Consider the following 14,542-nt stretch of genomic DNA (forward strand, 5'->3'; position numbering starts at 1 on the left):
CTTTCCACCAACATCTACTTCTCCCTGGTATGATATCGTGTTTCCCAGGTATTTGAAATTGTTGACCTGTTCAATGATTTTTCCATTTATTACAATCTTGCTTCTTACTGGCTCCTTTCCTTTGAAGGCCATTGTTTTTGTTTTCTCTGAAGATATTCTCATATCATACTTTTCTGATGTCTTTGTTAAATTATACATTGATCTCTGTAGGTCATCTTCTGTTTCGGCTAGTACTGCTTGATCATCTGCGAATAATACTGTTGATATTTCTTGCCTTCTGTCTGTCTTGATTCCTTTTGGCTTCATTTTCTGCCATTCTTTTACCATGTGGTCCATGTACATGTTGAATAAAACACAAGACAGTGGGCATCCCTGGCGAACTCCTCTGTTTATTTCTGCTTGTTCTGAGAGTTTATTTCCAATTCGTACTCTTATTCTAGTGTTCTTATATATGCTGTTTATCACCTTTCGCATTTTATATGTTATCTCTTCATCTTTTAGGACTTCAAACAGTTTTTTTCTATTAACCCTATCATATGCTTTTTCCAGGTCTATAAAGCACATGTGTGTTTCTAGGTTGTATTCGATCCGTTTTTCCATCAGTAGTTTTACTGTATAACTTGCATCAGTGCATGATCTTCCTTTTCTAAATCCGTTTTGACTTTCTGACAGCTTTTCTTCTGCATGCTCTGCCAGTCGTTTTGCCAGTATTTTCGCATATATCTTGTAGCAGGTGTTGAGTAGACTTATTCCTCGGTAGTTTTTCAGGTTTGACATATCGCCTTTCTTGAACAGTGGTATTACAATTGCTGTTTTGAAATCTTCAGGTACCCTTTCTTCTTGGTACATCCTATTTAGGAATTCCAGAAGTCTTCTTTTAAATTCGCCACTTGCATATTTGTACAATTCTGTTGGTATGCCATCTTCTCCTGGAGCTTTTGCATTTTTTGCTGTTCTCAAAGCTTCTTGAAGCTCTTTAATTGAAATTCTGTCTTCTGTTTCTCCAATTTCATCTTCTATCTTTGTATCTTGTGCATTTTCATCACTCCAGAGTTCTTCAAAATATTCCTTTGCATCATTGATTTTAATCTTTGGCAAACCCACTCTTTCGTTAAAATTTGTGTCAATTCTTCTTATGATCTTGTACACCTTTGGCCGTAACTTGTATGTGTCATGCTCCAGGAATGTGATGAAATTTTCCCAGCTCTCTCTCTGTAATTTCCTGGACTTTCTCTTGACTTTTGCCGACTGTTTTCGATATTCTTCACCATCAACCTCGCTTTTTGTGCTCATGAATTTTCTGAATGCCTAGGGACGGGTCAAGAATATCCTTATGGTACCCTCTGCCTGTCGTAAAAGGCGACTAAAAGAGGACCAGGCAAGTGCGGAGGCCTAGATAGCAGCCCTATCACCGTGATATATCTGGCATGGCTGGTAACCAAGTCAGACGAAAATCAACCTTACTCAAAACTCACGAAAAAATATGTATAAGTAAGTAAAAAATGCTCTCTTCAATTTGAAAAATATGTATACCTATTTTTCAAAAATTTTGCTTTTGCTTGTCATGACCTATGATTTAGATGGAGTAGGGAATAAGGAAGTTAGGGAGGGCGAGAGAGGGCTGTTAAAAACGTCAAGAATTTTGTACTTTGAATTTCAGAACATACATAGGTCTACTCCGATTTTGGGAAGCTCCCATGTGGGCCACCCTAGGGTGGTCATTATTTTGACGTTTCACTTTTTTTTAGGCTCTCACTGGCTCAGATGGAAATGATTGGATCTGGTCAGGTCAAATTTCTTTAATGTACCTATCATGTACTTATGTAGGTAGGTATATTGATAGTCGAGGTACCTATTTGAACATGTACGTATTTTAGTATCACATATTATGGTACTGTTTGATTTAATTTAATTATTTGATTTTTGTAAGAAATTTTCAAGTCAGAATTTGTTTGTAAAAAAAATTTATTAATAATTTGAATTTTCCATTTCTTAACTATACACCAAAGTCGTCAGGTTCGCTCCGTCTCCGGTTACCAGTCAATTTAACAAATCGCCAATCTTCGAAAAACCTCAAGTAAGTTTTTGCTTTTTACAAAACGCAGCCATCATCTCTTTCAATAATTCAGCATTACTGGCAGCTAGATTTTTCCAAAATTCAGTATCTTTAAAATCTTCGCAGCTCTCATAATTCTCTCGGATGAATCGAAGCGCATACCTCTTTAATTCTCCAACACGATGCGTATCGGCCAATATTAACATCCTGGCTGCATTATCTGTTGTCAATTTCCAGAGCAAAGCGTTTTCACACATGCTCTTTAGTTCTTCAAGATCATATTTATCCGCCAATGGTAGCAATTCGAAGGCTAATTTATTCAAATTCTTCACCTTCCCTGTATACATGTAGTATAACATTTCCTCGAAAGGTTCATGGTCGACATCGGTGATCTCGATGTGATTTTTCTTGCTTTCTAACATGTCTACTCTGAGCATTTTGTCAAACACGGTACTACGAGTAGCTAAGATCGTTTTATGAGCTCTGTACTCTTTACCTTTCACCGAAATTGTCACATCTTTGAAATGGTCTTCGGCGAAACATCTTCCCATGTCACTTGAAAGTCTGGATTCTGAAGTTTTGATGGTGTTCAATATTTTTGGAGGAGAAATCGGGACAGTTTCGTTTATCTTATGATAGGTCAGTTTGCAAAGAATCACTAAGCTATTTCCATTCAGAAATTCCCGAATATTATCCATGCTAAATTCAGCCTTATTGTAGTTACACTTTTGTTCATCAAAGCAAAGCGTGAAGGAAGATCTTTTACCTCCGTATTTACCTTGAAGACCGCCAGTGCTAGTCATGAGAATAATGTCCACATGTCCAGATACAGATTCAAACTTTCTAAGATCGTCGTTGCAATCAGGACGCAGATTCAATGAAACAAAAACATGGTCTGCAAATCTGAAATGAATAGGTAGTATTGAACGCAATGAGTATCATTTGATTTTCGCAATAAATGTGTATAATGCCTACCTAAATAGCATAATAGCAAGTTAAGTACGTAGGTAGTAAGTAGTAATTAAATATGTAAGTATGTGTATGTAGGTATTTACTTGTGGACCGTGTGTTCCAAACGCCAATAGAGATCATCATCAGTAGCTGAAAATTTCGAGGATGTCTGTGTTCCACATTGAGCGACAGTCGAATAGCAATCGATTCTCCACATGTGAATACATTCTCTTTTCGACATATTAGTATTTCACAAAACGATCTGACAGGTAGGTATTGAAAAACTGTAACATTATTCAAAAATTTGAATATGAAATGAGGAATCGGCTTGTACATAATTATTTCTGTACTTAGGAGTCATTGTCATTCCATGACAAATCAGCCAAAATTTGTACGAAAAGGGTCGCCGATTTTTTTTTTTCGTTTTCTGCAAGTCATTAGAGGTTATCAAATGGTAAAAAATGGCGCAAACCTGAGGTTCCAACGATTTTTTTATTCAACCCGGATTCAGTGGCTACCAAATGAAAATTTCAAATGCCTGTAGGGGTGGTTCTAGTCAACATTTGCAGTTTGTACTTTTTTCTCATTTTATTATACAGTCTATAAGCAGGGCCGGATTCAACTTATTCGCGCCCCTAGGCAGTTGGAAATTCCCCGCCCCCGCAAGACTTTTTGGCAGAATGTTTACAATTTCTGAAGAAGAAAAAAAAATAATTTTTGGCCATTAGCGAAACTTTAACAATTGCAGTGAAAAGAAGAGCCTTTTAAAATTGACAAAAAAGCGAAATTTTTGACAATTTTTTGAAAAAATTAGATTATTTGGTTTTTTTAAAGAAAAAATCGCAATTTATAGGCTATGCTTGTGCTTAGCCATTTTAATAAAATTCAAAAAATGTCGTCAATTTTTAAAGTGCAAAAATTTTTGATAATGAGTAAGTAATAAAAAAAAATTTTTTAACGCACACACAAAAACGTGATTTTTTGGGAATGATTGGCAATTTTGTAAAATACTTCACGATAGTCAAAATTTTACCGAATTAACCTACAAAGCTAAAATTTGGGATGTACCCTATTTTTGACATGCCAAATCGATTGGAAACTGTTTCAAACCGTTTTGAGCAGTTCTGGAGCCCCCAGCAGATTTTTGAAACTCGAAATTCCCATAAAATATCATCAAAATGGAGTTGGAAAGCTGAAATTTATTCTGAAAACTATTTTCAATACGTTACGAAGTCAACTGCAGGTGGATTTCAAGTCGTTTTGGAGCCTACAGCAATTTTTTGAAAATTACTGGAGCCTCTAGTAGATTTTTGAAACTCATCAAACTGAGTGAGATGCAGAGTCGAAATTCATTCTGCAAACTTATTTCAATACGCTACGAAGTCGATTGATGGTGGATTTCAAGTCATTTTGGAGCCTCCAGCGCCTTTTTGAAAGGTTGTATGGCATTTTTTGGAGAATTGAAATCTCCAAAAAGTAGCTGGAAGCTCCAAAATCATTTGAAACCACCATGTAGTCGACTTCATATTGTATTGAAATTAGTTTGCGAAGTAAATTTCAGCTTGCCAACTCCATTTGATAAATTAATGTCGCGGGAATTTCAAGTTTCAAAAATCTACTGGAGGCTCCAAAATGACTTGAATACACCTGAAGTCGTCTTCAGAGGGTGTTAAAATTGGAGTGTAGAGTAAATTTCAGCTTTCCATCTCCATTTGATGAAATTTTGTGAAAATTTAAAGTTTCAAAAATCTGCTGGAGGGTTCAGAAATTTTCCAAAAGTCGCTGGCGGCTCCAAAACGACTTGAAATTCACCTGCAGTACTTCGTAGCGTATTGAAATTAGTGTACAGAATAAATTTCAGCTTTCCAACTCCATTTTGAGGATATTTTGGAGGAATTTCGAGTTTCAAAAATCTGCTGGAGGCTCCAGAACTGCTCAAAACGGTTTGAAACAGTTTCCAATCGATTTGGCATGTCAAAAATACGGTACATCTCAAATTTCAGCTTTCTAGGTCAATTCGGTAAAATTTCGATTTTTCCCTCATTTTTGGCCTAAATAAAATTGGTTTTTCAAAAATTCACCAAAAATGGAAAAACGCACTTTAGCACTTAAAATTTTGACAGGTGATAAATTTTTGCCTGATCTTTCGATCAACCTTTGTGAGGTTTGAAAAATTTCGTGCAAGTCCTATGTTGAAACGCAAAATCTGCGATTTCGGCTGACCTGACAATCAAAATGGCCGCCATTTTGTAAGTAAGGCCACCTTTTTTTTTTTTTTTTTTGAGGATAAGGGCTAGAAATGTTCCTCAAGACTCCCCCTTTAAGAAAAAAGTTGTATCGGAGGATCGACGGTGGGGGGGGGGGGTGATGGTGCAATAGATCCTTAAGCGGGCTCCCCGACCACAAGAATTTAAGTCAAAAAGCAAGACTGAAAACTTTCGCAAAAATCAGCTCACTTCATAAAAAGTAATCATGTGCCAAAAAAACAACATTTTCCCGCAATTTCTGAAGATGTGCGCGACTTTTTGGAATTTTCATTTTTTAAAAAGAAAAACTTTAGCAAATTGCGAAAATTAGGGCTTTTTGGCCCAATTTCTGGCAAAACAGAGTGAAACTTTTTTGAAATTTTTGAAAAAAGTTAAACTTTTTAAAGTTGTGAAATTTTTAAAAATTGGTCATTTTTTTACAAAAGCGAAAATAGTTGTCGATTTTTGAAAAAGGAAGAGTCTTTGAAAATTGTCATCAAAAAACAAGATATTGACAATTTTAGCAAAACGCAAGACTTTTTAGTAACTATAGATACTGAAGGGAAAACCCGATATTTTTTCGCAATTATTGTAGATTTTGTAACCTTTTTGTTTCGCTAAAAACATAGACTTTTGAGTAATTTTTTGATAAGTACACTCTTTTTCATGTAGATACTATAAGTCGAAAACTACGGCATTTACAAAAATTTTACTAAAGCCATTTTTTATAAAAAATGAAAAAATATGAGCAATTTTGCAAAAATTTCTAACTTCCAAGGAGTAGAACCTGAGATTTGGAAAAAATGAAAAAAATGATGAGATTTTTACTGTCTTTTCCTTTTCCTTTTTTTTTTTTTTTTAGATTTCTCAGGTTCTACTTACAGCATAAAATTCTACAAAAAAGGACTCTTCTAAAATGTTTGTAAATGTCATAGTTTTTGACTTATCATATTAAAAATTTGCTTACAAGAAAATGGCGGACCAGCATACCTTCTGACGTAAAGTTACTTTACCACAATTTAAGAATAGTAAAGTAAGAAACTGTAATGAACTTGACCATTCCTCTATGAGTAAAATTAAAATAAAATCATCGTTATTTAAAACTCACCTAGAATTAGAACCGAGCTTCCACACTATGAACAGGGCTGGATTAACTGAGACGATTTCCTCTCTGATAAAAAAGTAAAGTACGAAAAAACTTATATGTTATCAAAAAATAGGCTCATTCTTAAAGAATGTAAGTATAACATAAAACTGTTGAAAAAAGCTTGAAAATGAAATGAAGAGCAACTAACGAATTGCAGTAACACTGCAATAACAATAAACACGTGGTTTGGTAGAATACCGGTTATCCAAGAATAAGGGATATTGATGCTATCAAAAAGGAGAGAAAATTCCCTTTTTGAAAATTAGAAAATTGAATAATCATTTTAATTTTTAAGAATGAGCGTTTGAGTGAGTGTTTCAGTGAACACGAAAAAATATTTCATTTTGCATCGAAACAATAATTCAAAACGCATTATTTCAATTGTTGTTCAATTTTTCAATTTTTACTTGGGGAAATTTGTTTCCCATTTTGGCTTATCAGAATTCAGAGCTTATCAAACCCACTTATTCTTGGACAGCCAGTACGATTGGTACGAAAATACCCATCTGAAGCTGAGAGGAGGGTTGAATTCAATTTTTTTTTTAAATTTCCGAAAATCAAAGAATAAAATTCAGCTTTTAAAATTTTGCCTACAAGACCATTTAATTTTTCTGCCTCCAATATACCTTCCTCTCGACTTCTTCAGTTTTCAGTGCTCAGTATTTATCTAATTTTTTTTGTAGGCCACGTGCTGACAAATTATTGAGGCGGAAAAAGGTCTTGTTTTTTTAAATCAAAATCTATTTCTTGGCCAAGATCGCCAAAATTCCTACTCTTTTCAACAAAAATAATGGTAAATCGTATTTTATGCCAAAAATGTCAAAAAAATTGTTTTTTTTTGGTCAAAATTCTATACTTTAGAGCAAAAAGGATAGAAGTATGTGTTTTTTTTTCTATTTTGAGATTTTTATATTATTGGAGAGCTCTTGATGTCCAATAATCTTTTGTTTTTATCAAATTAAATAAAATCTTACTTCTTTGGTAAAATTGTCAACCTCCTTTTTTTTGGCCAAAATTGGCTAAAAAGTTTTCCTTTTTTTCCTACGTAGCCTACTAACTATGTTTACCAATTCTTTCCATCTCTTCTTCAAGATTTCTCAATTTTTTTCAAATATTTTTTATTCTTATCAAAAAATTAAAAATTTGAAAGAAAAACGACGGAGAAAAAATTCAAAATACAAATTTTCAAAAAAATCCTGGAAAAACTGATTTGAAAACAAAAATTTCAACTTTTACAGGTTTTTTCATTTAAGAATTTTTTTTGACATTTTTGCTCATTTAATTTCCAAAACGTTGACAAAAGTTTATAAAAATACAGGCCAAAGTATAACAGATTATCTTATGAAACACATTTTCTCAGCAGCATCAATCAATTTCCAGGCCTTCGTAATGAATTAAAAAAAATAATGCAATTTTCGAAATTACACCAAATTCTCCAAATAAACTGAAAACGCTAAAATTTAATTTTGGTACGTCAATTTCTCAATTTCGATGCAAAAACCTAAACTCAAAAACACACACATTTTACAAAAAATATTTATTAACAATAATAATCATTACGCGATAATAATATCCTAATTTAACACACGAAAATCACTATCAAAAGACGCGAATTACATACAAACGTAATTAAATAAATCAACTGGGGAAAAAAATGCACATTACCTGGGTGTGAGGAAGCCAAAACAGAAGAAAAAAATGGCACTATTCGCGTCATTTTGAGCACTGTACTTACACATTTACCTACGCAACATACTCAACAAAATCACATTTATATACACAATACACATACACAACATCATCATTACACGCATTAACGTAATAAATAGGTATAATGAATAATAGAGAGAGAGAAAGATAGAGAAAGGGGTAAAACCAGGGGATCAAATTGTCATCGCATCAGCAGTAAAGTAAAAACTACACAAAAATACGTTTTGTTCGTAACATTTCGATGGGGACACAAAGAAGAAACAGAGAACGAGGATAGGAAGAATATAAAAACATTTCCAAAATAACGATTATAAACACAACAGGTATACATGGGACACGTATCGCGAATTATAATACAAAATATCCAGATACGTATATAAAAATAATCCATTCGACGATTCAAAAAAAAAAAAAAAAAAAAAACACCTATAAAAATACGTAAAACTTCGTAACCATAAAAATAACAAAATGTCCAGGCACGTCTTTTTTAAAATAAGTAAATTATTCATCGTAATACTGAAAGTTATTATTTTTACGAATATCTTGCAACGTTTTCTACTACATACGCGTACACGTTAAAATTATTATAAAATCGAGCTCAACTATTGCTTTCTTAAATGGAATCTCGAATTCGTTCGAATACATAAATCGAGTTCTCGATGCTTAAGCTCGGAAAATTTTTCCAAACGATTTGAGCTTACGAGGGAAACAAATCGTTCGGTTTTTTTTTTTGAGCAAATAGTCAAGTCTAAAATGGTAAAATTATTAATCGTGTGTAAAAAAGTCTACGTTTAGTGATTAAGTACAGTCAATATACGATTACTTCAAAAGTACTGCGGGTATACGAAGTGAAAAGGCTAGGCCTTCATGTTGAAAAAAATGATAAAATTCTAAAATTGATTTTAACAATCAAGTAAAATGATAACGTTAAAAATTTTATAAGTCAGTGTTTTCGGAGCATTTTGTTCTAATTGTAATTCAAATTCAGGACCGAAAGATTTGATTCAAATTCAATTTCACAAGTAACAATAATTATTAAATATCTGGCCAAAAAATAATCAAATCTTAAGTTAATTTAATAAAATAGCGCTCCCAAAACACCTTCAAATAACTGACATGATGAAAAATTAAAAGTGATGATCACCGATCGAGATATAAATATTCCAACTGAATAATCTAGTCGTTGACCATGATCGATGAATTGATTAATAATCATAAATTAAGGTACATAATTCAATAATACATACTACAGGTATGTAGACGACAACGAAATTACTCTCGAAACATGTGATATGAATTGATTAAGAGGAACTTCGTTCGCGGTATATAAAAACAATTACAATGATTTGAAAAAAAAAAGAAAAAGACTAGAAAGCGTATTATGTTACAAAAAATCAAAATGGTAAATATATATAAAAACAGATCTAATCACAAAATTACCAACAATAATTGTATTATTAATTCGTACTCGATTGATATCGTCAAACTTCGATATTCTCGTCCGAACGTAGACCCGAACTACGAAGGATTTTTTCGTCCGGTAAATACGGTTCTTCAGTTCTGGTGTGCCATACATACACCTGAAAAATTAAAAATGAAAATAATGAAAAAAAATGTCTAAAAATTAACATAGTTATGCGATAAACGATTCGTCGACGTGTAATAAGTTGCCTATCTCAATGTTCTTTCAACGATGAAGCATCAGGATAATGTTTTTTTGATGGAAATAAATTCCTCCCAAAGTCAGAACCTCAGAAAAATATTTCAGAAGTGATTTCGGTTTTTTTATAATTTTTTATAGAGCTTATTCGCAGAATTTTCAGAACCTGTGCAAAAAAACGAACTGTGGGGCACTGAGGGAAAAAATTCAAAAAAATGAATGGATTTGCACACTCAGAAACTTCAAACGGCGAACATCGACCAAACTTTCAAAATTTTTCGAACATTCCTACAGAAAAAAAATTAAGCTGAAGTTCAAAAAATGGGTCGAATTTCGAACTCAGCACAATCAAAAACCTAACAAACGACACGTCACACATTATTTTCAATTTTTTTACACTTAGACTTCATTTTAGGTACTGATGAGAAGTAGGGAAGGGAGTTCAGAGGTATGGAAATGAAAAAATGAGCCAACATTCGAACTCAGCATCCTCGAAAAACTTGCAAACCAATCGTAACACGTCGACTTCAATTTTTTTTACCTTTTGAAGGCACCAAGGGGGAGGGGGCGAGGCGGGTTCGGAGAAATTGAATCAAAAAAATGAGCCAATATTCGAATTTGACATCCTAAAAAACCTAGCACACGACATGTCACACGTAATTTCCTATTTCCTGATATTTTGGTCCCTTAAGGGGATTGATGGTTGGTGGGAGGGGGGAAGGGGTGCTCAGATAGATTGAACGGGTACATGGGCCCATGGAACATGCCACTTTGAAAAAAAATTCGAATTTTGATAAAAACTGAAGCTCCTTGAGCTCCAAGGGATATCATAGGATATGGAAATTCAACTTTGAGCGTTTTCAAATTTCAGCAACCAATTTTGAACGCCCCCCCCCCTCCCATTGATAGAGATGTGACAGAAATGATGATAGTAAAGACGGCTTGAAGGGATCTATTTTTTAAAAAATCATAAGAAAAAATTGACCATTGGGTTATAAAGATGGTTTTTACACACAAGTATTAAATCATCAGAAAATTTATCAAAAAATTTACCATTTTTGGGACTAATAATATCAGATTTGGCTACAGAACCAAAACAATCGTCATTTTTGAGTTCAGCGCGAAATTTCATCCCATTTTGATAGGTCACAAGGCAAGACCAATTTTCTTGCAATTACAGAATTTTTACAAAAAATTCAAATTTAAAAAAAAAATTCAAAATTTCAGTTTTTGGGACCGAAGTATAAATTATAGTCATTCTCGACTTCTGCACGAAATTGTATCTGATTTCGATAGGTCGCAATGATAAATTGAATTAAGATATCGAAAATTTAACAGAAAAATTTCTTTTTTTGAAACTAAAAATTTCAATTTTAGGGCTCAAAGGAAGAATTATCATCATCTTTGAATTCAGGATGAAATTTCATCCACTTTTGATAGGTCACAGTGATGTGTTGGATTAAAATTTTAAAAAATGTATCAAAAAATTCCATTTTAGCTTAAAATTTCAGTTTTGGGCCCAAAGTGAAAATCATAATCATTTTTGAGTTCAGTGCGAAATTTTAATCAATTTTAATAGGTCGCAATGATATGTTTGAGGAAAAAAGCAAAAATTCATTCAAAAATTTTTTATTTTAGGGGCTAAAAATTTCAGTTTTGGGGCTAAAGTTGAAGCTATCGTCATTTTTAAGTTCAGCACAAAATTTTATTCGATTTTGATAGGTCACAAGGCAATACCAATTTTTGTTGTGATTATGAAAATTTGACAAAAAAGTCCCATTTTTGAAACTGAAAATTTTGGGGTTTTCGTGCCTTTATTGAAACTGAAAATTTCAGTTTTTGGACTCAAAAGAAAAATCATCGTTATTTTTGAGTTCAGGATGAGATTTCATACACTTTTGATTGGTCAAATTGGTATGTTGAATTTGAAATCAAAAAAATGTATCAAAAATTCCCATTTCTTTGGACCCAAAGTGAAAATTATAAATTTATTTTTGAGTTCAGTACGAAATTTTATTCATTTTAATTGGTCGCAATGATGTTTAAGGAAGAAAACAAAAATTTACCTAAAAATTTCTTATTCTTGGGGCAAAACATTTCATTTTTGGGGACAAAGTGAAAACTATTATTGTCATTTTTGAGTTCAGCTTCAGCACGAAACTTTACTCCATTCCGGATACCAATTTTCAAAAATGAGGACCAATCTACTCAAATTTGAGTTCTTTTCTGCGCTCTTCCGATTTTATTGTTAATTAATGACGTAATTTGACGAAAAAAAAAAATGACAAAAAAGTGCACTTAAAGTGGAATAAAATTAGTGGTGCACGGCATAATAGCTCATTTTTCATCCAAGTCAGGGTCAGAGCTTCAAATTTGGTTCTTGGCTCCTGGTTTTGGGTTTTGTTCTTTCAGATTTGGTTTAAATTTCTGTTCATGGATTTCGTTCTAGAATATTTTGTTCCTAAAAATTCGCTTTTTGGTTCCAAGTTATATAGATCCTGTTCTTAGAAATTTGTTTCAGAGTTTCTGTTCTTGAATTTTAAGGTAGAATGTTTTGTTCTTTAAAATTTGGTTCTTGGTTCATGGTTTTGGATTCTGTTCATTGAAATTTGATTTTTGGTTCTTGTTTTTCGAATTGGATTCGGTTCTTCAAATATTAGTGTTCTAGGTTTTTATTTTTGAATTTCGTTCCAGAATTTTGTCTCTTGAAATTTTTTTTTTTTTTGATTCCTAGTACCTATTGAATTCTGTTCCCTGAAATTTGTTTCTGAGTTTGTGTTTTTCGATTTCGTTCTGGAACATTCTGTTCCTTGATTTTTTTCATTTTTTTTTGTTCATGGTATTGGATTCTGTTCTCAGAAATTTGGTTCTGGGGTTTCACTTTGAAGTTTCATTCTATAAAATTTTGTTACTCGAAATTTTATTTTTGGATTCTGTACTTTGAATTTTGATTTTTAGTTTCTAGTCTTGGATTTCGTTTCGGAATTTAGAATTTTGTTCCTTATTATTACACACATATTTTTTCTCATTTGTTTCACGAGTTTTTTTTTTTTTTTTACTTTTGCAATTCTTACTTCCAAATAGCAATAAAATGTTAATTTCAATAAAAATTAGAAATAAAAATTTTTTTGAATCAACATCATACCAAAATAAATCCACTTTTTTGAGAGTAATTTTTACGACGATTAAATCAAAATATACTCGTACTTCTAATCCTTGATTTTTATCACCTGATTTTTTTTCTTTCCGAATGAAAGAATTTAAACTCAGTTTCTAAATTTCAAACGCAGCTAGAACAAAATTAACAATTTTTTGCAACGTTGCCAAACTTGGCACAAAATCACTGTTACTAATTGCATTTCAGCGTGCACGGTCAATGTGCCCAGCTAATAGTACTTGGGAGAGAAAAATTAACGACTGGCTTCTGCTTCGAGCTCACTCATAAAAGTGTATACTTTCAAAGTACCTATTTTTTTAGTGCTTCTCTAATGATTTTAACGACATTCTAGTTACATTCGCGATAACCACTTCAATATACTTTAACGACTTTCACGGAGTAATGAAATTATCAAAATTAGGGATGTAAAAAAAAAATTATCTATTTCAAATTCGTATTTTTATCGACTAAAAGACTTTCAAAGACTCGAGCTTGAAACACTCCGGAGGAAAATTTCTTCAGATGATCTTCTCGAATAATCTAACAATTGACAGATACCTCGACGAATCCCAATCTCTTAAAATTTATCGGCTCAAATCCTAGGTGAAAAAAATCAAGATCGATTTTCAAAACTCACCTTAGTACAATTATCGGCTTTAGGCTCTAAATCCTGAATAGAAACTAATTTCGATAGTAACGCGCTTTCTTGGAAGCCCCTTTCGACATTGAATGAAAATTCAGCTTCTGGATGCCTTAATAAATGCTGTAAATTGACCGCGAATCCGGCCATATCAATAGGAAAATCACGTTCTGGCCTCCAGCGACTATTCCATCCAGTCACTCGGCCAGTGGTCCGGTCGATGAGTGGTTTTTCTACCATAAGTCCACCGACCAATCCAACAGGCCAGACACCAACTTTGTTGATGAATCTCATCTGCAAAAAACAACAAATTGAATAATTTGATTCATCTGCAATAAGTCATTTTAAAAAGTCCATAAATAAAATGATACATACCTCTTGGAATAATTTTAAACTATAGGTATTGTCATCATCGGCGAAATACACCACTCCCCGATCCGTATCCTTATTTTTATTCTCCCTAAGCCATTTGATGGCTGCGTTTCGCTGCGATACCCCTCGTGGTTTTTTCCACTTAGGTTCCTACAGGGTGGAAAAAAGAAACAAAACAATCATTCTCTAAATTAATCTTCTACAGTAAATTAAAAAATTTCATTAAAACGTAATTCTACACCCCTATCCTTATTTTCACCAATCGCACAAATTCCATCAAACATGATTAATTTGAAAAATATAAACCTAATAAAAAGTAGGTACACGCGAGGAGAGTAGGTAATTTGGCAATAAAAATGTCTAATTTTTGGTACCATTAAACGATCGATACCCCTTTAATAAAGAAAGGCAGCCTTAATAAAGCCAACTCGACTAACCAGTAGGAGGCATTTAATAAAAGATAAAAACCTCAGCAATCGTGTAACCCGCCTTGATAAAAAAGTATGTCTATACTAATGCACGACACGAGGTCATCTCTTTCGCTATAGGTACCTTTAGCAACAATAACAATAACAATTAATGGAAAACTTCTCAATTTCCAAT

At 32.9% G+C, this 14,542-nt stretch overlaps 2 protein-coding genes across 2 annotated transcripts in view; both read right to left on the reverse strand.

The window, feature by feature from the left end:
• Positions 1-131: 131 nt before the first annotated feature.
• LOC135837437 (speckle-type POZ protein-like) lies at positions 132-7,524 on the reverse strand. Its single transcript, XM_065352703.1, has 3 exons — positions 6,362-7,524; positions 3,112-3,291; positions 132-2,959 (listed from the first exon to the last, which is right to left on the reverse strand). Exons 2-3 carry the CDS (start codon positions 3,246-3,248, stop codon positions 2,074-2,076), a joined length of 1,023 nt encoding a protein of 340 aa, XP_065208775.1. The 5' UTR covers positions 3,249-3,291; positions 6,362-7,524; the 3' UTR covers positions 132-2,073.
• Positions 7,525-7,922: 398 nt separating this feature from the next.
• The window catches only part of LOC135837387 (galactosylgalactosylxylosylprotein 3-beta-glucuronosyltransferase I-like), a 36,874-nt gene continuing 30,254 nt past the window's right edge, over positions 7,923-14,542 (reverse strand). Inside the window, exons 6-8 of the mRNA XM_065352642.1 lie at positions 13,943-14,089; positions 13,565-13,861; positions 7,923-9,690 (exon numbers count right to left, since the gene is read on the reverse strand). Coding sequence (XP_065208714.1) covers positions 9,592-9,690; positions 13,565-13,861; positions 13,943-14,089 — 543 coding nt within the window. The 3' untranslated portion in view covers positions 7,923-9,591. The remainder of the gene's footprint in view (positions 9,691-13,564; positions 13,862-13,942; positions 14,090-14,542) is intronic.

The sequence above is a fragment of the Planococcus citri genome, chromosome 2, assembly GCF_950023065.1.
Source record: "Planococcus citri chromosome 2, ihPlaCitr1.1, whole genome shotgun sequence".
Classification (NCBI taxonomy): Eukaryota; Metazoa; Arthropoda; class Insecta; order Hemiptera; family Pseudococcidae; genus Planococcus; species Planococcus citri.

Excerpts from the sequence above, each read along its gene's own strand:
- LOC135837437 (XM_065352703.1), bottom strand. The coding sequence starts at position 3,248 with ATGTCGAAAAGAGAATGTATTCACATGTGGAGAATCGATTGCTATTCG. Across the intron at positions 2,960-3,111 it reads TTGGAACACACGGTCCACAA|ATTTGCAGACCATGTTTTTG; the intron begins GTAAATACCTAC and ends TATTCATTTCAG.